At 47.1% G+C, this 23,243-nt stretch overlaps 1 protein-coding gene across 1 annotated transcript in view; it reads left to right on the top strand.

The window, feature by feature from the left end:
• Positions 1-22,901, top strand: part of Spata17 (spermatogenesis associated 17) — a 222,090-nt gene extending 199,189 nt beyond the window's left edge. The window contains exons 10-11 of the mRNA XM_033762032.1: positions 20,362-20,565; positions 22,795-22,901. Of these exons, the coding sequence (XP_033617923.1) occupies positions 20,362-20,565; positions 22,795-22,851 (261 nt within the window). The 3' untranslated portion in view covers positions 22,852-22,901. The remainder of the gene's footprint in view (positions 1-20,361; positions 20,566-22,794) is intronic.
• The last annotated feature ends 342 nt before the right edge of the window (positions 22,902-23,243 follow it).

Here is a 23,243-nt window from a genome sequence, read left to right as displayed (position 1 = left end):
TCTCGGCCACCTTGGCCCTGCCTTGGAGCCAGGTGATTCTGGACTGAGCCGTGAGCCAAAAGATAATTCTTCTCCTTAATTTGTGCTTGTGGGGTGTTGTGTTTCACTGACAAAATAAATAAATGAGACACGGGCAGAGGCCCCAGTCCACTCCCATTGCCTTCTCCCACTTCATCAGCCCTGTGCCCTGCAGTGGGGACCTCTAGGAGTTACATGAAGGGCCTCCACGTCTCCAGTGGTTGGCCAGCTGGTGTCCTTGGCCACAGTCCTGCAGTCCTTGCACAGACAGAAGGGAAGGTGGAGTAAGGGGCCAGGCTATGAATTTTCCTGGCTCCTTGTGAGCCACCTCTAAAAAGGTCATGGCCCCTCTGAAGGAGACAGTGTTGTATTCAAGATTCCGGTAATTTCCCCTCCTCTTCCTTTTGACCCTGAGGATGGTGACTAGTCAGCCATCCCTTGACTCTGTGTCCATAGGAGTCCCTAGAGCCTGTCCGTAGTCTGTGGTTGGTCTTTGAGCTTAGCCCTTCCCGAGTAGCCATATGACTGCTCAGCTGTTCGCTGTGTGGTTGCTCCCCAGACACAAGAGACTTTTGTGCACCCACTCAGAAGCCAGGCAAGTCTATAAGACAGAGAGAGCCCCACACAGGAGGTGGCCAAGCACATTCCTCTAGGACTACCGGAGCCAGGTGAGCTCCCGAGGCCCAAGTCAGAGAACTTCATCCTAGGCAGCCTCTTATTGGTTGCCACTAACACTCTTCATATATCATCTAATGTATCTATTCGACACTCACCTAGCGTCTCCCCAGTGTTGCTGCCCCAGAAAACCTGATGCCGAGAAATGTAGAGAGAAATGAAGTCTTGCTTCCCGATATCCTGGAGCATGGTGCTGACATCTTCTGGGCTCTAATGGCATCAGAAAGCAAGACTGAATGCAGAAGAGATTACAGAGCAAGACAGGGGCCAGAGAGCTGGCAGAGGCTGCGCCTGCTCTCTCTACAGCAACTGGCTCTCAAGAGAACCAATCTACTCCTTGAGACCAGTAGGATCCCTTCTGAGAGTGAGGCCCCACACAACTTGGAAGTCACATGAAAGCCAGTCCACCAGAGCCCAAGGGCACTGTTTATTTCACCCCACGTTATGAACGAGGGAACTGAGCCCAAGTTTAGCAAGTGGCTGGAAGCCTCACAGTGGATGGCAGAACTGGAGGGTGCCCAGTGGCAATGGTGCTTCATCCTGGCAGTTGGGGGTCTTCATAGAGGCTGACGTGACCTACAGGGCCTTCGAAGACATTGTTCTCCCAAACGGAGTGTTAATGCACTCTGCTGTGTATGAAGTAAGGCCATGGTGACACTCACCGGAGCTGTTTAAGGGCATTTGCATACAGGATGTTGAAGGTCATTTCAAACCCTGTAACCCCACATGGACCCTTCATCCCTCCCCCTGCAAATGTGCCCCTCTGCATCTGGTCCCACACACTTCCTGGCCATTGCACCTTTCCAGTGGCTGAGATTCAACTGCTCAGGCATCCTGGATCCCTCCCCACCTCTCAGGTGGTGGCTCTGGGAGTGGCCAGTGTCCTCTCCAAAAGCCATGCCTCCCAGAACCTCAGAATGTGACTTGTTTGGAAAACAATCTTTGTGGGTAGAATTATAGACAGAGGTGAGCTCACCGTGGGTTAGGCTGAGTCCTAAATCCCTGAGTGGCATTGCCATGAGAACAGGACAGGAAACAGGGGCACATGGAGTGGAAGGTGATGAGGAGCCAAAGTGGGAAGGGGTTGGACTCAGGCCACCAGGAACCCATGAGCCCCAAGGACAGGGACAGCCAACCTGCGGACACTCGCTTGGTACCTGCAACTCCAGAACTGTCAGAGAATCAATTCCTCATCTCAACCCACTGAGTGCGTGGAAATTGGCTTGGCAGCCCTGGATGCTAACCCACTGTCCTTTCAAACTGTATCAAGAATATGACCAGCATTGCCACCTCCCCTCCTGTGACCTCAGAGATTCTGTGGTCCTGGGCCATTACAGTGGCTTCCTGACTGCTCACCTGCCCTGTCCTAGTCCCTAACAAAACGTCCCTTCAAGCACAAAACAGACCCCAAGATTCCTCTGATCACACACAGCACTGGCTCCCCAGCTCATTCCTCGAAGGATGGAGCGAGGGATCCAGGTGCTTCTCACCTGGCCCTCAGTGCTCTGGGGCTCCGTGCTCTTCCTCTAGCACGTCGGGCTCCGGCTCCGCCCTGCCTTCTGGCCTCTGCCCTCTCCTCCCCTCCGGGCTCACTCCTCCAAGCCGGGACTCAGGGTCACCTCCGCGAGTGTCCCCCAGCGCCCTGCTTTCGGTCATGCTCTCTTCCCGGCACACTTCCCATTTGCTCCCGGCTGAGTTCTTCATCTCCTTTCCGGATCAGCCTTTGTCTCTAGCACCTGGACCACCTAGTTCCTCATCAGGTACGATGCCCTCGCCACAAGGAGAAAGCGTCAGCCCCACAGCGACACCTCGCCCAGCAGTAAACTCTCTGCGCTCCGTAGGGTGCCCGGGACGTAGAATGGATGAACAGATGAGCGGAGTAGGAGAGGAGGCTGGAGAGGGACAGACCGTAGTGAGGCATTTTAACTCTGTGAAGAAATTTTATATTTCCTTCTGAGCAAGAGGAGCGAGAGCACCTAGCTGTGTGAAACATTTAATTTGTTTTTATTTTTAAAACTTTCTGTCAGTACAGCTTTGCAGTACAGAATGATTACCTTCATCCCAGGGAGTTGGTATCCATATAGAATGCATATTAATTCTCTTTTTTATCCCTTTCCACTCTGATCTCTTAATCCCCTTCTCTTTCAGAAAAGTTCTAACTCCCTGTTTCCTATTATCTATCTTTTATTTTACTCTTTCATTTATTTATACTTTGGGTTTCTCGTGTAAGAGACACCTTTTGATATTTAAGCCCGCATGTCTGATTTTTCTCACTTACCTGCACAATCTCACGGCGCACCCATTGTACAGTTCTATACCTACCGAGGGTCTGATTTTCTCATCTTCTGTGGAGGGTCGTTTCAAAACAGTAAGCTTGTTGACAATTCTAGTGTCTAAAACAGCCCTCACATATGACCTGGGCTCAGAGAAGAGCCGAGTTTTGTACATTTGCCTCAAGGATAATTACTAGGTAGTTTAAAAAACTGAAAAGGGATGACGATGACGAATTTAAGAACCATTCACAGAACCGATCACCACAGCCTCCTGCCCACTGGCAAGGCTGTCACTGAGTCTGCATTCCGGGGACAGCTGAGAGGAAGGCCAGGGAGCGTCTGCACCTCGCTGATGGCAGCAGCAATGCTGGCTTCCTGCCCACGCGTGTCCGCGAATGTCTGCATTTTGGGACTGTTCTCCTGTTGGCTGAAGAAACATTCAGTAGTTGAGAACTGCTTCAGTGTCGGCTGCGGTTTTTTTCTGCTCCTTCATAAAATGTTTGCGCGTCTCTCCCAGAGGGAGGGAAATTACCTGTGCAAATCCTCCTCTACCTCTCCTCTGAGTTCAAAGGTGCATCTCCGGGAAACCGGAGCATCTCCCCTTCCGTTTCTGTGCCGCAAGTCAGATCTCAAAGCGCTTCTCTGACCTTCCCCTGGCCTCTCCATCAGGCACTGACTCGGGAGCACCTCAGGAAACTCACGGCTAATTTCATTATTGGGAGAGAGGGATGCAAATGATGAAGGCAGACAGCTGGCGCTCCGCTCCAGGCTGCCGTGATGGAGCGGGCCCACCCTGCTCCTCCTACTCAGACAGGCCCTGGGTGGGAGTGGAGGCCACGGGGCCACGGGAACAGATGGCGAGGAGGGTGATGAGGTGGCCGAGCCCCATGCACGGGACAGGCTGTGGGAGGTGAGGCGTGGGCAGTTGGGCGTGGGTGCCTTACCTTGGGTGCCAGGGCCCTGATGTTCTGCCCCATGGCACTGAGCACTGGCAGGAATTGGCAGCACCTGTCCTGGGACCCACACGGCCAGGCTGACCTGTTAGCGTCTATTTCTGATGCTTGTGGGAAGCCAGCCATGGCCCACTGGCTTTTTGAACCCTGCACGGGAGAAACTTGGACAGCCAAAGATCTGTAGGAGTCAGGTGCTTCCTGTTAAAGATCTGACGTTATCTGTAGGAGTCAGGTGTTGCAACTTCATTTTGTTAAGTTCCTCCACCTATTTGGGAATCATGATTATTAGTTGCAAGTGTTGTTAATTTGTTTTTCTTGAGTCTGCTTTCTCTTTCCCGTGTGAACCCTCGTTCCCGTGTAGCGGGTGTTGAGGTTACTATGGTAATCCTAGCCCATAATAGTTCGGTCTTTTCCTTTAAAAGGCTGATGCCTGCCTGCAATAAACGTCGCCTTGATCAGACTCTTGTCTTGGCGTCCTTCCTTTCTCTCTGCCCCATCTCCACCCCGCTGCCCTTTCAGGTTTGAGACACTGCTGGACAGTGCTCTGTGTCGCCGGCTTGCGACAGATGCTCGCCATCTTCTTTACTCTGCAGAGAAAGTTATCATCATGGAAAGGGGAAGGAGACACCAGGGACCCTGGGGGAACCAGAGGAATTGCAGTGGGCAAACCCGACTGCAGAGCAAGACAAGGCTTCGTGCTTCGGCCCCTGGTCAGAATTTGAATTCCAGCCCTATGTAGTGCAGTAGTGTAAACTTTATTCCACCCTGCGTTATGCCTTCCTCCAGAATTGGCCGAAAGGCAGGCCATGTAGGAAGTTCCAAGGGTGTGGTCGTGGTTTCCCTGTGTCCTGTCCACATGCTGTCCATGGGATGCCCACCACGCCGCGGCCCATGGTCTTGAGTGTGGGCCACCATGACCTGCCAGGCAAGGTGTGTGGTAGGCAAGGCGGCCAGTGCTCTCAGGTCTCCTGTCCTCCTGGGGAGGGCAGTGACACGGTGTTAGAGGGGTCTGAGGTGTCACAGGGTCCAACCTGTGCCAGCCTGGACACTGACTGGACTCCGAGAGGCCTGCCCACCACCCAAAATGTGGCCACAGCCTTGCTGAGAAAGGGTGGGAGGCGCGGGAGGAAGAGCCCTATGTGTGGATTTAAGCATGGCAGGGCCAAATCCTCTGCTGATTACAGAAGCCTGGAGAGGCCACTGGAGGCTGCAATCATCCCTTCCAGCTGCACTGGGCCTTTTCCATCTCATTGTATTTTTCTTTGAGTATCTTGCTTTGGTATCTCGCAATACCACTGTCAAATGGGCTCCTGCAAAGGCAAGGAGCCAGGCCAGAGTGGAAAGGAAGGACCAGGGTGTCTCCTGAGTATTCCCGCTGTCTGCTGGTTTTCTATTGGTTTCCCTTTTCTTTGACCTCTTCTGGAATCTTCTGAACCTCAGTCTTTCCCAATGGCCCCGCCCCACCCCACATTCCCCTTGGGAACGCACCTCGGTTGCATTCCGGACTCGACCACCCTGGGATTCACACCCCACGCTGACACTAACCGGAGTATTAAGTTCCGGGGTGACCTTGCTGCCCACTGGAACTGCCCCGAATGCTGCTGGGAAACTGACCTGATGGCTGGCTCAGCACCATCTGGTCTTTTCTGAGAAGAGTGCAGGTCCCATTGCCTCCATCATTTGGAAGCACAGGTAGCAAAGCGTGTTTACAGGTACAGAGCAATCTTCCCCGAAGGGTCTCCCTGCCAAACACCAAAGGCTTTGATCTGCAGTCATCTTGAGATTACTCGGGGGGAAGGAGAAGCTGAAACACAGAGGACACTCAGCCATGTAAGTGCACACAGAAAAACCCACAGCTTCCGACTTCGGCTGTCTTAGTTATGCACCCTTCTGCCTTGATGTATTTTTTCTGTGCATCCTTCTTGTCCACAGGCTGAGGTGGATGACGCTGGCGGCGGCGGCTGTGCCTCTGCAGAGGAGGACAACGAGGCCCCAGAGGCCTGGGCAGGGTTCTTCTCCCCACTCTGCCCCCGGCTGGCCTAGCACTTTCCGGGTGCTGTGGTGAGTGCTCCTTGGTGGTACTGTGCCGCCGTTTCAGGGAAAGGCGGCTGCGGCGAATTTCTGTTATCGTTGTAACCAGATTCGTTAAGCACCACCACATGCTTCTCAGAACATCCGCTAAAGGGGGGCTCTGCAGGGCTCCGGGGAACCCGGGCTGCTGGAAGCTCAGGGAGCACAGCACTAGAGGACAGTCCGGGGGAAACCGAGTCTCCCCTAACAGTTCTCCAGAAAGTGCCACAGCTCTGCACAGCCCCATGCCTTGAGCCCAACTCCTCCAAGTGTGAGGCTGGAGCTGCGCTGTTCTGCTGGGGATCAAGAACCAGGCACTTCTGTCACCTACAAGCAGGACGAGGAAGGCTGCCCTGGACCCTGATGTCCGCACATGGGCCCTTCCAGGATACTTTTTCTAAGCAAAACTACACATACATGGCCTTTTAAAGATGTTTTGTTAATAAGTAGATCATATTCATGCCATTTTAAATCCCTCAAGTAAAAATGACGCAAGCATTGTGGGATTTTCTCTGCATGATAAATGCAGCCTTAATACCTCATTTTAAGTGGCTGCATAGTGTTCCACCACGTGGCATCGTGGTCTTCCTTTAAGGATCATTTTAGGGGCTGGGGCAGACCCTTGAGAGAGGGGCAATAGTGCGACTACTGGAAGTGAATGTGTTTGCAAGTGCACATCTGTGGCCTTGGAGGTGCACATATGTAAATGTGAGCACCGGGTGGAGAGGCAGAAAGGGGTTCCCACGACCCAAGGTCACCAGAGGGACACAGGGAGGTCAGAATCCACAGCACTCTGGCCACGTACATTCACATTCAGCCGTCCCCAGAGGGCTTGGTGAGCACCCATAGGCACCACATCCCAAGCCCAGCCAGACTCCCTGCGTGCAAGCACGGGGCCGAGATCTCGCTGACTCGGCCTCCCGCCACCCTGTGCGGACTGGCCCTGGGCGACCCCGGGCGCCGGGTGGTGCCAGCCTCCAGCCTCAATTAGCCCTTCGACGCTGTCCCGCTCCGCTGCCCGGCCCCTCCTGGACGCAGACCCTGGCTGTTGGTGCCTTGGGCTCTGCTCAGGAAGGCGGCCTCCGGGGCAGCTCTTGGAGAGTCCCGCGGGCACCAGTTCCCGCAGACCCGAACAAGCTGCTGGGGAATTATGGGTAAAATAGAATACAGGAAATAGTTCACATGCATCACAACCGTCTCAGAGATCTCTCCCTGCACAGAGGATTTGCCACAGGATTTCCTCACAGGGAGATAACCTGAAGACCAAAGTGGCCAATGGTGGGTTTCTCCCCTATCAATCAACTTTCAATCGCCTTAATTCCACTTGAGCTCAGAATGGGGCATGCCATCCAACGAAAGCATTCATCCAGAATAGCTCATTAAGTTCTAGAACATATTACACAATTTGGCATGCAGCAGAGTCCTTCCCCAGTTACCATGCGATTGAACGTGGGCAAGCGTACAAACACGTTTCAATTTCATCAGGAGGTGAGGGATTTTAAAAGCATAAGGTCTAAAGGTGTAGGGGATGAGGGAGGAGTAGGGGAAAGGTAAGAAGGGAGAAGAAAAATAGAAAAGAAGAAAAATGGAAACCAAGTCTTTGTAAATAGGGGAGGTTGGAGGGATTGAAGGGAGGGCAGGGAAATGGGGGAAAAATAACCAAGATCTCATGTAAAGGTACAAGGTACAAATGGTGAATGTAACTGTACTGTATACCTAAAATGTACCAATAAATTTAATGGAAAAAAATTTAAAAATATGAAAACACAAGGAACCTAAATCAATGTTAGTGGAGTGAAACTTCTACTTCCTTTATGAGGGAAGGGAAATGGGTTATGCAGAAACAATGTAGCGCAGTGCAGCCCTGTGGGCCTGTTCCTCCTTGGCAGGAGAGTGCACAGGCAGAGCGGACACCCACAGCTCGGTCCCGATGGCCGTGGGTAGCACCTTCACTCCCCAGCTCACCCAGGACGACACACCAGCCAGGGACAGACATGTTTCAAAAGCGTGCGACATGTGTCCTTGGTGCCATTAGAATCAGGTGAATAATAAGTTCCAAATCCAGACGACTGCCCACCTGCTCACTCCAACTGCATGTTCCTCAGTCAGGACTCACCTTGCTGGAGATACTCAGTACCTAAAACTCGCTCCACTCTTGACGTGGCCCGCAGTCCCTCTACCCATCTTCCTCCCTCTCTCTACTTAGACTACACTACTCTCATGGATATCTCTGTATCTCAAGAACTCTGTTCTCCCAATCTTGCTTACTTCTAATAACCAAGATCTTATTTTCCTTCATGCATCTCACCCACAGCCTTACAGCTACAGCAAACTTCAATCCCCACATAGAATATGTAATTCATATGTTGCTTTGACCTTCCCCACTTCTAGCAGACTGAAAAGTGGCCAGGCAGTGCATTGGAAAGCTGCCGGGTGGCATGCAAACGCCAAACTCTAATCTTTTGTGTTCAAAAGCCTCACTCAAAGTAGCAGAAAATACTGCAAAGCATTTACAATGCTTCACAACTGTTTTCTCATTGAGTTCCAGGAAAAATGATTCCACTGAGAGAATAGGAGACTAGAAAAGGAAAGTATGGAACATCTGCCCTGAAGAGGGAAGGTGAACTCCCTACACCAGGCATTTAGGAATCCGAGGCACAGGTAAGGGATCAGGTTCCTGGGAGTCCGGGAGGGAGGGAGCCTTGCAGAAGAGCTCTGCAACCAGAAAGGCCTAGAAGGGTTTTGAGGGCACAGGGAAAGAGGACACCTTCAGAATAGCAAAAGGAGCGTTTAGCACTCCTCGCTCCCTTGCCTGCCCCAGAAAGAGCTGCTAAACTTGGCTGGGGGGAGCTCTGTAACCAGCATGAGGAGAGGCCACAGAAGAAAATCCTAGGCCAACCGGGGAATTCCATTGTTACTGCTCCGCACAAGCCACATGGAGATGATAAAACCAAGATGCACACAAGGACAGCCAGAGGGCTACAACCTCCGCCCGGAGATCCCAGCTGGAGATACCCACCCTCCCTAGGCTGCTGAGACCCCATGGAGCCCAGCCACTGGGACGGCAGCACCAGCGATCTGAGAATCACCTGGGTTTGGTGCCAACAGGATATACTACTCAGTTCACCTGTGGTTATCAGATCACGTGGACAAGGGACTGGAGTCTGAGATTCCTACTGCAGTCAGTCACATACCAGCTCTGGTGACACACATCATAGATCTTTGGATGCGCTGGCCCTTTGAAGCCTCAAACTTCTAAATGTTCTCTTCTGTGACCAGGCTGCTAAGCTCCACTGGAGAGTAGCGCAGTAAATGAGGGTGGGAGCGAGTGGGCATCCAGGTGGGCCTCTGATGTGCAGGATTTCAACAGGTGGAGGAAGTACTGTAATGGAGCAAGAATTAGCAGCTGTGTAGGGCGCCGTCCTGTCCCACACGTACCTGCCGCCCGGGGGTCCTGGTGGGCAAGGAGGGAAGAAGGAGCTCCCTACTGCTGAGGACCAAGGCTGCTCAGTGTACCCACATGGAGGTGAGAGGTGATGCAACTCCTGTGACGCTAGGCCTCACCTGTTCTCTGCTGTCTCAGGCTCAGGGAAGTCCTCTTGGGTGCCGAAGTTTGCCTTTGGTTGATACAAGTTTCCGTTCGCTCCCTGTGTGAAAGGTGGCCTTTCACGGTCAGAATCCCATTTGACCGTGTTACCTTCACTCCCGTTCTACAGGCGACTAGACGGAGCTTTGCTTGCATATCACCCAGATATGGAGCTCAGACTGAGAGCAATTTTTTTCTGTTTCCTGATTCAGTGCCCTATCTATTGTGTCTACTAATATTAAGCTGTAATGGCGCATTATTAAATGTTAAATTTTTAGAGGAGCAAACTATTGCCTTTTTCGTGGTGAACAGTGAATGAATGGTTGAACTTTTTCCTTAGATTCTTATAAATGTCACATATACATCACAATAGGAAACAGGGTTATAGTTGGTTGATTTCCATTTCCTTTCAAAGAGCTTCACTAAAATGACATATTTTAATCTGAAAATTAGAGGGGTACAAAAGTAATTTCTGTGAAAAGCACCTAGCATGGGCAAAGCATTACTCTCTCAAGTAGAAAATGTTGTTATTGTTAACAAAACCAGTTCCTCCATATGAACTTTAAGATCAGTTTGTTTTTTTTACATCACTTCTCATGGGCTTCTTTTTCTTTTGATTGTTTTGCTGCACTTGCAATTTGATACCTCATTCACGCGCTCCTGTCTGCAAACTCTGTTTAGTGCAAAGCTTTGCAAAAAAAAAAAAAAAAAAAAAAAAAAAAAAAAATCTCTTATTTGACCATGAACTTTCCATGATCTAGTTAGCGTTACTGTCAAGCTTCCCGCGGTCTTTTTGAAAAGCAGGACTTGTCCATTCTGCCCTCTGGCCAACTTCAGTGGGACTAACGCGTTAGCGAGAGCCATCAAACTGCCTGACGGCTTGTCACCAGCGAGAATCCATTAATTTATACACATTTTCCACTGTTTGGCATCTACCATGATAACTCTTTTCTCTTCCAAGCAGCTCCTGTTTGCATTTAACACTTGGGTTAATTTTCATCAGAGTTTAAATTTAGCCATCAGTTATTCAGGGGACCTGTCAGCCAACATATGGAGAGAGGGCGAAAAAAAAATCCTTCTGAATTTATAATAAAGTGGAATCTGTTGAATGTGAAACAAAAACCAACTGCAATATCGCAAGGCCCCAGTGGGGAGAGCGGGGTCAGGCAAGAATTGCAGAGTGGATTAGCTGCTCTATTCACCAGAGCCGCGTCTGGGCACCTCCGGAGCTTCCTGATATATCAAAAAATGATGGAAAGACACAGTTCAATTTGTTCCCCTTTTATAAAGGATAATTAACCTGTCAGTCTTGCTACTTTAACAACTTCATTAAACTGGAGGCGGAATGGGTGCTGAGAAGCCTTGTCTTTATCCAAAAGAAACACAGGGCACTTGTGTAAATGGTGGGAGAAGAAGGAAAACACATCCCCCTCCCCGGTAATGTGGTCTGCTTCCTGAAAAATGGAACATGCTTCTTCCAATTATGTAATAATCCCGCCTAGACTATGACCTGCTAGAAGTAATTTTCTTAACTCGGAAGGCAGAGGAAATCATGTCACAGCCCGGCTCGGTCCGAAAAGCACACCATTTAAAAATTGAGGTTATAGGGTTTCAAACGCTATCGGGCCAGACTATTTAAGATCTCGAGTGTTGGCTGTGGGGGTGAACAGCCTTTCACAAGTAATAGAAAGAAATGAAAGCAGGGCTCTCTCTCAGCTGCCCCCCACCACCACACACTGCTTGCGTCCTGGGCACGGAGTGCAGCTTTCGTTCTAATGAGAGTGCAAACTTCAAGCATATTCATTTGGGAGAAAAGGATACTTAAGCCATTTCAGTGCCTCAAAGCTTAAGTAATCCTGGCTTTACTTATGCTACTTATATAGTGCTGCACATAAATATTCCCAAAAACACGTTCCTATACTTGTGTCGTATATATTTATGTAGTATCCATGTGTGATATTTACATCGTAGTTTAATTATGACTGTGCCTCCTTGGAAATTCTATTCTGCATCAATAAGTACCCCAGCATAGTAAAGAGAAAGTAATAATAGAATAAATCTCAAACTTTATAACTAAAATTATGTTGCTTCCTCTCAAAGCAGAAGTGCTTTAAGTGAAGTTGATAATTCTGTCCTATAATGTCACATTTCACTATGACAAAATAACTTAATATTGTAAAATAATAATTAAAATTTCAAGTAACTTATAAGGGTAAAATTTAACGTGTGTGTCTTGTCTAGATAGTCAAGAATTCTGAGTATGTTCATATAAATTGTCCAAGACAGGCCAAAAGTATTTTTAAAAGCTCATCTTGAATAATTAAAAAATTTTAATAATAATTTTTCCTAAGAATTCTTTAATATTTTATGAAGTCAATATTAGCCTTTTAAAGTTTACAGTCTTAAAACACATTCAATTTATGATTTTTAGAACACATAACTTTAAAATCTCTTCCAGTGTTTCTTGGTTGTTAATTTGTGAGTATCTGAGGAAGGGAAGGTCAGGGAAGGGGACTTTTTAAGCACAACGGACCCCAAGGCCGCAGAGACCCTCAGGTTGTTCCAAGTGATGGTGACAATTGAGAGTGACAGTATTACGCACACACGCTTTTTTGGGTGAGCAAGTCTGGATTTTGCTTTTTGTTGTTGTTGTGGTTTTATTTGAGTGAGATTTGACACATCTGCTAGAGCGAGTCAGTTACAACTGCAGCTGTTTAATTAATATTTGAAAGCACAAATATTCTTTTTCATCCTTTAGACAATGAAAATTGCCTAATTTTGTAGAAGCAATCGTTTTTAAAATGTCACATTCGAAGACTAGCTTTGTCATATCAAGTAGAGGATTCGTGTTTGCCTCACCTAGTTAAGGATTATATTTGTGAGCAAGAGATGTTTTTGTCACAGTACTGGAAAGAGAGCCGGTCCTGCGTGGTTTCCAAAGTGACGTTTTCCCGTTCCTGAACTTGCCTGTCTTGTCTCCACAGTTAGACAATAATTACGGCCAGGCGGCTTGCATTGTCCCACCATAAAACCCGTCTGTGCCCATCTGCACAGAAGAATTCAAAGCTAAATTAGCCCTTCTCCCGCAGGATGGTGAAGACGGAGCTGTGATTCAGTCTGGCAGCTTCTCTTGCCAGTGGTGCCTGTCCCCGTGGTACGCGATTGGGGATCCGCGGTGCCGGACACCGCACCGTGAGCACTTCCGCCCCGCGGTGACATCCGGCTTTTTAGATGCAGCACTTGGCATGTTTGCTTGCTGCGTCTGTTACAGGAAAAGACCCAAGAGCCATCGAGATTAGCAGGCTCCTCAGCCGTGTCACCCTCTGCAGCTGGTCTGGCACCAGGGGCACTGCAGACTGAGAAGTGAACGACTCTGATTTCATCTGCCCTGACGCTGGGAGACTGGAGATGTCAGGAAGAAAAGCGGCAGCAGTCAGAGCTCTTTGGAAGCTCACCGTACATAAACGAAAGGGAACAGGGGCAGAGAGAAGGTTAGGGAGGGAGATCCGACCGCAGCATCCAGAGCTCGGTTCATTTTGCTGTGCTGCTGAGAGAAGTGACAGGACATCCACAAGGCAATTGTCCAAAGCGCGTCACTCAGGGTCCCCACATAAAATGTCCCGAGCAGGGAAACCTGCAGCACCTTACGTTAGCGTGGGTCTGGAGACAATCTGCTTTCAGAATTTGGAATTTGCTCGGGGCTGACTCGAGTCTGTTCTGAATGACTCGAGTGTTGTTTTAGTTCAGCTGTGCACGTTTTCCTTGCGTTTTATGTGGTGGTAACAAAACACTGTTGATTTTAGAAAGTGACATCCTCCAGGAGGTAAAATGAGCAGCTCGCATCACTACCTAAAGCTGGAGGAAGAGGCTCAACTTCTTGTTGTAACAAAATTCTGCAATTGTCCTGGATTTCACCGCTGTGATCATTTCATGATGGAGTGTTAGCTCTTTGCTGGTAGTGGCGGTTTTTATTCGAAGAGAGCATTTTTTTCACCAACAGTCTCCAAATTTGTAGTCAGTGTCTTGCAAGGAAGCACGTAATGTTTGAAGAAGCATAAATATAATTAGGTCTCCCCATAAAGAGCACAGTCAAGCTATCCACCAAGGGCTGGCTGAGCCTAATTTTAAGATCTGCTCCTCACTCTTCATGACTGGACTGGTAATTAAGACCAAAGTGGCAGTTCTAACAGAAACTCCTGGGTGTTTACAACAATGGAGAAACCACCTATCTTCATTCCATCATTGTCTCATGGAAGTTACCTTTAGTGTTAACAGGAATGGAGATGTGAGAATTGTCTGAGCAGCTTAAGCACCTATCTATTGGATTCATTATCTGGTTGTTTAAGAAACTATTAATCAATATTTGTGTATCTACACAAATCTACAAGGCACACAGGAAAAGCAAATTATAATGAAAGCACCTGCACTGGTCGTTCTTCGTATTTCCGTTTTAGGGATAGAAATGTTTTGAACTTGACCATAGCGCTCCAATAGTCTTCAGATTTGCAAAGACGTTGAAGTTCTCCTTTCCTTCAAAGAGCTGGAGTACATGATGTGTCTTCAAGATCACATGCCAAGGTCAGAGAGAAGTTGACACTTTGGAGTAAATCACAGGCTAACTAACCCAATCCTGGCTCTGAAGCACTTTAAACTGTTACGTAATGGTTTAGATTTTATGTGCTCCACAGATTTTGAAGTGCAGATTTATACAGAAGGTCCTTGTGTAATGACTGAGCTATGGCCTGCACCTATGTTGTTAACTCAGTCGCTAAATGAGGAGTTGTATAAAGCGTGTACCTTACAGTATTCTGAATAAAAAGATGGTCAAAGGAGACTCCAGCTTGATGACTTTGCTTTTATTTGCATAACTCTTATGTGCAGTGCTTAATGTGTAACAGAACATAAAACTATAGTACTGTACAATCAGCAAAAGTCACGATACTGGATAAACGAGGTATATCGTATTAAAAAAAGACATTGAGGCTCTATAAACAAGATGCACAGAACTGTAGAAACAAAAAAGATAGGGCACAAATCCAAACAGTGGTTAAACAGGTAGGTCATTCAATGAAGAGTATTTCTGTATTGGGCTGGGGTTTTAGCTCAGTGGTTCTGCCGCCTGCATTGCAAGCACAAGGATCTGAGTTCGATCCCCAGTACCAGAAAAAAAGAATATCTGTACTGTTCTTTGAGTTAACAATCTGAAGAAATCTTATGTTTGGTGATGATGAAAATAGATAATTTAAATTGTGATTTAGTTCACAGATGCTCATAGTTTAAGTTAGTTAAAATGTAGATTTTTCAAGATGCTAAGTTCACCTTGGTTCTCATTGCTTTATTTCGGACAACTTACCAAAATTCCACATGGCATTACTTTTTTGCTAAGGATTTTAAATTCTCGTATTCTAAGGCTCGTTTCTGTAATGTCCCATGACTCGCTGTCTTTCTGAGTATCAACCCTGTGAGGAGGCCATCACTCATCAGGAAGCCCAGTGACTGTCCCCGTTCTCCTTGGAAGCCTGAAGCAATTGAAGATCACTCACCCTAACCCAAACACACACTACTTCCTGCCAGCTATCACCTTCGCATATGGACTCAATCTCCCCCAGTCAAGCCTCCAAAACTCTCCCAAGTATCTGCAGTCGAGCAGGCCTCTGGATGGGCCCCGAAGGCTCCAAAGCCTCACCGGCAGCATAGTGAGGAAAGCCACACCGCGCTCATCTCCCCAAAGAAGCATGAGCAAAAGTGCGGAGAGATTGAAGAGCTTCCCCTGGTGGCCGAGTTACTCAGTGAGGAGATCTGGACTTGTAGGCGGGGCTTTCGGATTTCATAGCCACACATGTTCCTTCCCGTACATGTGAAATCAGGCACACACGTGACTTCTGCATGTTGCCCTGGAGTCCTGAGTGTGCAGAGCTCCTGGCAAGCACACTGTGATGCAGTCAGTTGTTCGTGTTCTGCAGGTAGCCTGCCAGTCTGCAAAATTCAACCACTTCATCTCGAGCAGCTTGTCTGTCTGTCCCTCCTAGGAGGATTTTGTCTCACCCAACATTGCATCTCCAGTTCTGAATCGTGCTTGACTTGCAGTAATTAAGGGACCTGATGGAGGGGATGTGGCCAGGGAAGGGGAAGCATTGACAGGAGGAGAGGGGAGCCCCCCACCCCATAGTATGGAGAAAGGTGGAGCCTCCGCAGTAGGAAGCCCTTAACATTACCGGCTGACTACATTTTCCACTGAAGTGACAGGAACTGTAAAACCTTTCTGCAGTCCCATAGTTGTGTGTGTGCATGGACCTGAGACTGGGTGGGAGCCTATGTGGCCATCAGCAAAGCCCCAGAGAGTCCTTCGTTAGCTTTTACTGACTCATTAGTATTAGCTTCCTTTCTTGTCAAGTATATCACTTCTCAAAGATATTTTTCCAGGGTCACCTCGCAGGATACCAGTACAGCATGTGTCTCCATTTGTTGGACCCTGAGCCTGCAGTCCCCATAGCTGCCAGCCCAGAGGCCGGCCAGATGTGCCAATCTCCAGTCCTGCTTGGGTGCAGGCAGCACATGCATCAAGCTTAAGCAGAGAGCAGCAGATAACATGGCACTTGCTCTTGAGAGTTGAGAAGAGTCTCCCCCAAAGAGGTTGTAGTCCTAAATCTCAAACCTTGAGACTTTGACCATGGATATGGTCAAGGAGAGGCCTTACAGTGGGCCCTGGTGCCCTTATAAGAAAGGGAACCATGAACACAGAGCCAGACGTTCACAGAGGGGGAACCATGCAAAGATGAAGGCAGAGTGTGGGGTGCAACTGCAAGCCAAGAATGCTAGAGCTCACCAGCAGCAGCGGGAAGCCAGGACAGAGGCTCAGAACTGACTCTCCCTTCCTCTGAGGTAATCAGGACTTCCCTGCTCTAATGTGAGACAATTGATTTCTGTTATTTAAGCAGCTCTGTGTTAATAGTTACTGGGAAACCGGTGCACTCAGGTTACACTAAGATGATGGCCTCTAACTAAGGGCATCTGCCTCTACTTACAATGAGAAGGAAGAGGATGATTTTCATGTTTGTTTTATTTTTCAGTCCAAAGATAAATATCTGGGTATTTTATATGCAGAACATGTAAAGAAAAAAATATTAATTTTAGAGTTAAATTGAGTCATTTGAACACATTATCTCTAGAGTTCCATGCCAACAGTCTGTATGCTGGGGTTAGGGAATGGAAGAGTATTCGTTAGAGATACTATGAAGAGAGAATGACTTTGGTACAGGTCAGTAAGGATCTGTGTAGCTATGTTTTTGTGGAAAAGCAGAAGTTGGTCAATGCCCAGATGTGATGTCATTGGTGTCATTTTGTTCTAGATGTCAAACAAAGTGAATGTGGGGATTTTAGGTCAACCAATTTTGATGCGGTGAAGAACACTTACTGAGTAGGAACAGAGAGAAAATACCACATACTCTCACGTCCACGTGGATTCTGAAACACAGGAACACATGCAAGCAGGGGATGGATTGGTGATTTCCAGGACTGGGGAGGAAAGAGCAGCTGGGGACCAAGGAGAGGTTGGTCAAAGGGTTTAAATTCAGTTCAACAATAGGAATGAGTCCAACAGATGTGGAAAATAGCATGGTGACAACTGTATGCTTGAATATTGTTGAGATTAGATGTAAAGTGTTCTCACCACAAAGACTGAAGTAAAAGAGGAAAGCATATGTTGTTAGCTTAGTTTAGACATTGCACAAAGTAAATGTTTTTCAAAACGTCATGTTGCACATGAGAAATACAAACAATTTTTCTTTGCCAATTAAAAAATATAAAAAGACACAAAATTAAAAGCAGAAAAGTGGAATACAATTTTTAAAAATGCACCCCCAGTGGCAGGAGGGTTCCCCACAGATGTAAGGAGCACGGTTTTAAGTGCATGGAAGTCGAGGTCCCCTCTTCTACTCTCACAAAGCCTCTCCTACTGTAACGGTTTCAGACAGTAGATTCCTGCATAAGATTCCACATGAACATGACCAAAACAGAAAGGATATCATTGCTTTGGTATTGTTTTCAGACACCATCTTTCCCATGTGTCTACTGTGCAATAGGCACTGATAAATAATCAAATACAGAAAGCGATCCAAAGTCAGTGGGATTCCTTGAAATCACATGAGTTTCTTAAAACCCACCACTTGGATGTTTTGATATGGTGAAATTCACTGCTATGGTTGATATCTAGATATCCCCCAGAAGTCTCATGGACTCATGGGTGGGGTACTGGGGTGTGGCCTGGAAGGGTCTGTCTCCCTCCTCCGCCCTTGATCTCTCTCTGTTTCCTACCACCATGCCATGAGCTGTTTCTTCTCCACCTTTGCCCTCTGCCATGCCACCCTGCCTTGGAGCCAGTCACCTATGGACTGAAACCTCTACAAACTGTGAGCTAAATAAACTTTCTCTCCTCTAAGTCGTGAGTCTTGAGTGTTGTGTCCAGTAGTGAGAAAGCAAGACATTCACCGAGGAATCGATGATTTTTTTCTAATGATAGCTTGACTTACTGAGTGTAAACCTTATGGAAGAATCAGTTTAATTTGTTGCCTTCTTTGCTCATTGAGTTGAGGAATGGAAGGACTCCCCTGCTCTGAGAACCTCCTGCTTGTTGTGATGGATCCTTCTAAAAATGCTTGCTAGGGACTGGGAATGGAACCCAGTGGTAGAGCTCTTGTCTAGCAGAAGGCCTTGGGTTTAATTGCAGAATTACATGAATAAATAAAATAAAATAACTAGCTAATGAGTCATTTTCCTCCTTCTAGTTTTGGAGTGATGTTTGTATCTCTGCAACTGACTGTTTTCTCATGTGCAGTGTCAGCCCTTTCTGTTTGGGGATCTTCATTTGAGCTGTAAGACAGTGCTGTAGGTGCTCATGAAAACCTCGGGCTCTCGTGCCCTGGCCTCTCCTGTGTAGGTCTGGGCCTGAGTTGGCCGAGAGCACCCCAGCAGCTGTGGTGTGTGACCTGTGCATGCAGATTTGCACAAGGTGTGGGATAATCTGTTCCTCTTCCACAGGGAGACCTCCTGGAGAAGGCCGACAGCGCTCAGCTCCAAATCATCCAACACCCACCTTTCTCATGGCTTCCTCGCACAGCCCTTCAACCCAAGCTGGGTCTCTGTACTCCATGCCCAATCCTTTCTCCTGCTTCAGCCACTCTTACTTCTGTGTGTTCACTCAGGCTTGGCCTTGGCCAAACCCACAGAACTATCATCACATGACCACTTGCATTTTTAAAGAACCACCCTCAAAGTTAACCCAAGCCTCTTTGCCTGCAGTTTTTCTCTAAAGAAGTCAAATGTAGCTGGACAGAGTGGCACAAGCCTGTGATCCCAGTACTCTGGGAGGCTGAGGCCGGAGGACTGAAAATTCAAGCCTAATCTGGGTAACTTAGTGACTTAGCAAGGCCCTGTCTCAAAATAAACCTAAAAAATGGATGAGGACACAGCTCAGTGCAAAGGCCCAGGATTCAATCTTCAGAACCAAAAAAACTAGAAAAAAAAAAAAAAAAGGCCAAAACTTTGGTTTTTCTTTTTGGTTGGGGGGGATAGGATTCTAGAACCAAAAAAACTAAAAAAAAAAAAAAAAAAGACAAAAACTTGGCTTGTCCTTGTAGCTGAGAAGGATAGAAGGATTCCATTCCAAAGGAGGCCGGAATGATCTCTGACCCTCTTGGCATGGTTAGAATGCACTCAGACCTTCATTAACGGTGCCCTCCAAGAAGGTCATACAGCTTTTTTGTTGTTTCCTATAATAAAGAGTAGGCTTGTCTTCTTTCCCCAGTGTGAGCACACAGTGACTGAAGGCACAGAACAAGCCCTTTAATCAGGTTCTTCATTGGAAGAACAGTGCTAAACATACTTAAGGAAACAAAACAGGACTAAATTAACTGAGTTCTAAAGCATTCACAAACAAGAAGGCACATCTGGGATCTGTGGAAGTATTTCTTCTTTGAAAGCAATAGCAGAAGGGACAGGAAAGTCAGTTTCGGTGGCTATTCTTGACAGGACCATCAGGATGACACTGGGGACAGAATCAGGATCTTGCGTGCTCTTGGGCCCCTAAGGCAGGCCACTCCCTCAGACTGGAGGTCGGGAATAAATCACTCACCTTGAATTTAACCACTCTTTAGCAGCGGGTTTTGGACTAGAAACCAGGAAGATCTTTGGGGTTGAAAACAGGGTCTCTATCACAAACCTGGTTTGACTCTGGGCAATTAGTAGGAATTTAATAAATGCCTTTATAAATGAGTGAATGAGTATGAGGCTAGAATCACCACCAAACAGCAAGTGACATTCATTTCAGTAAGCCAGAGATTATCATTTTTCCTAGTTTTAAAAATATTTTTATAAAAAGAAAATAGACACTCAAATGGTCTTTGAACAGCTCTCTGAAATACACGGCTGAGAGCTATAGCAATGTTTCTTCAAATGTATCAGGATCCAGTTAAAATGATAAATTAAATCACAAACTTTCCATAGTTGAACCCCAGATGCTGGCCGAGGTGGAGCAGCAGAACGCACTGACTTTTCTCCGAAATCACAGTCCCTTCCTTGCTCCCTTTGCTGACAAGTTAGGTGCTAATGTGGCCTCTCTCTAGTTCCTCAGTGCCTGAAAGGCATTTGCATGGTTCACAGTGCTGAATCCACATGTTGTGTTGGGGTTGTTCACCGGGTTGGTAATTTCTTGTGATCTCTTAAAAAAGTCCTCTTGTTCATATTCTGTGTTTCCTCTTCACCGACTTTATCTTTCCTGGTTACTTTCCAGTCTGCAAAGAAAAATTCTGCACCTCCGGAGAGCAGCTGCCGCCCATGTCTTATTCATCGTGCGTTGCCGGACCACGTCTCCCGAGATCACACAGGTCATGGGGCATCTGGGATTTCTGGAGGAGAACTAGCCGCACGCCCAGCCCCTCGCCTCGGGCCCTCTCGCGTCCAGACACCGGGCACCATGCACTCTTGTCCAAGTGAGGTGAGCAGGAGCTCATTCTTGTATTTCCTGTGCTCACCCTGACCTCTCTGGAGAGTCTCAGGTCCTCGTGTCCTCAGTGGCAGAGGCGCATTCTTTATCCCCACAAACCCACAGGAAGCTGACAGTGCTTCAGCCCAGGTTAGGGGCTGGAGTAATAGGTAACGGACTACAGTAACCGCCTAATATCTCATTTTTACCACAGTCAGCCTTGGAAAGCCATAACCTCTAAAGATATGTGCGTTCTCTCGCGTGAGTGTTCTCTCCCACCCTCTGTGTCTCTCTCCTGCGCTCTCTCTCTCTCTCTCTCTCTGTCTCCCTCTCTCTTTCCCTCTCTTCCTCTCTCTCTCTGTCTCTTCCCCCTTTCTGTCTCTCCCTCTCTCTCTCTCCTTCTGTCTCTGTCCCTCATCTCCCCCCCCTCCTCCTCCTCTCTCTCCCCATCTCCCTCTCCCTCTCCCTCCCTCTTCCTCTCTCCCCTCTCCCTGTTTCCCTCTCCCTCCTTCTCTCTCTCTCTCCCCCTCCCTCTCTCTCACCCCCTCTTCTCTTCTCCCCGCCTCCCCTACCCAACACACATCACACCAGGATCACAACATGGCCAGTTTAGAGGTCCTTGAGATTCAGAAATCTTCCTGTAGGGCCTGGACACTTGGTCTGAGCCTTCTTAAACTCAGCAGGTTTCCTTTCTGAGGGAAAGAAAGGAAGAAAAGGAGAGAGAGAGAGTACTCCCTCTCCCCACCGCGGGGAGCCAAGGCACGCACCTGGCGTGGGAATGAATATTTTAATGCTTCCCAGCCTTTTGGAGGAGGTGAAGAGGGCTTGTTGAAAACATTGCCTTGAGCAGATGGGCCCCGAAACCATCTGCTATGAAGCAACTGAATGCTCAATGATGCATTGCGGAATTATTTAGCTCTCAAAGAGCCTGAAAGTAGTTACTAATGATGGCATCTGTACCGAGAGCAAACAACCTATTTATATATGATCTATTACTTCAGAAACTGTTTGGAGACCCTCATTTCTTAAAGAAGCAGCAGCTCTGGATGGTAACTATTAAACTGTTACCGAAACAAATTGAAAATTATAATCTTAAAAGTAGCATCCAACTTCCTTCTTTGGGTTAAATAAACTTTTTGCTGAACCCAAAGCTTTCTTATTACCTTTGAAAAGTCTAGCTAACTGAATGCAGTCGGATATAATTTTAAGCTAAAAAGAAATAAATGCATTTTCAATTTCCTAAAATCATGTCTTCCGGAAAAATTCAACTTCTATGCAACTTAATCGATCATCTTTTCTGAAATAAAGTTTTTGTGTTATAGAAAGGAGAGATAGCCTTTGAAAATATTTTTAAACTACAGAAAAAAGAAGAGAAAAAAGTATTTACTAATCAAAAACAAGCACTATTAATATTTAGGGTATGTTTTCTTTTGGTTGATTTTGTATATTTAGTTTAAAAAGTGAACCACTAAATTTAGTTCTGTATTACTCACAAAGGTGTTTGTATTCTACAAAAGACTTGGCTTTGTGAATTACATCCTGATAGTGTATTTCTTTTATTTGTGGTATCCTGGAAATACCGCGAATTCAGTCTGGTATAGTCAAGTAGTAGAATACTTCTCAGAAAGAAACAGAAGATCTTATAACTATGCCTAACTACATGATGACTCTCAAATGAAATTGTGCCAAGTAGAAGCCAGACCTAAAAAACTGTGTCATTGCGTTTATAGGAAATTCAGGAAAAAGCAAAACAACAGGTCAGTGATATCTAGAGGTAAGAGAGGCCAAAAAGCTTGATTAGAAAGGAAGACCTTGGTGGAGTTTTTGGAGGGTGATGAGATTGTTCTGTGTTCTGATTCAGGTAGGGTTTGTAGGACCCTAAGCATTTATGAAATGCATAAAATAGCACACGAAGAAGATGTCTATAGATATGGATATAGATTGTATATATGTATTAAAATATTATTAAGAGGAGTAAGGATCATAGAAGTTTCAGGTCTGAATTTTACATTTTTAGTTTGGTTTTTATTGGAGTATGCTTCATTCATACTGGTCACATTCCTCACGGGTAGTTGGTACAGGTACATAACACATCGTAATTCTTTTTCCTCCTTTTCTCCTTCCCTCCCCTTCCCTTCCTTCCATCTCTTTGTCCCTTTCCCATCTGCAAGAGTTTTACATTTTCTTAAGCAGTGTATCTATTTATTGCATGCATGCCTATTAAGTACTACTGTATTCCAGGTGCTGGGACAGAGCAGGAAACAGACAAAAGACCTGATTCAAGGGTGTCCATCCTGAGCTGGGGAGGACAGAAAACAAAGTGGATGGCTAGGCTACATCACATCACAGTAAGTGCTAAGGAGAAAAAAGAAGCAGAGAGGAGGAGTGAGGGTGGGTTCCCAGAGAAGTGCCCTTTGAGTATGGTATTGGCAGAGAGGAGACGGTGAGGCGTGGCCCTCTGAGGAAGCCACTGGAAGACCCAAGGCCCTGAGAGAGGTGTGCATGGTTCACTCCAAGGACAGAAGTGTTCCAGGCCTGGGGGACAGAGGGAGAATGAAGGGGGAGACCAGAGGGGCTGGGGAAAGGCCAAGGACTGGACTCTGTGTGAAGCGATGGGCAGGATGAGCTTACCTGCCTCTCCCAGCTGTGTGACTGTAATGTGCAGTTCAGGAGGAGGGAAAATGAAAGGA

The sequence above is a fragment of the Fukomys damarensis genome, unplaced genomic scaffold, assembly GCF_012274545.1.
Source record: "Fukomys damarensis isolate Sample0158 unplaced genomic scaffold, DMR_v1.0_HiC HiC_scaffold_11, whole genome shotgun sequence".
In the NCBI taxonomy this organism is placed as follows: domain Eukaryota; kingdom Metazoa; phylum Chordata; class Mammalia; order Rodentia; family Bathyergidae; genus Fukomys; species Fukomys damarensis.
Note: the sequence above shows the minus strand (reverse complement) of the source record. Positions and strands in the feature narration are given on the sequence as shown.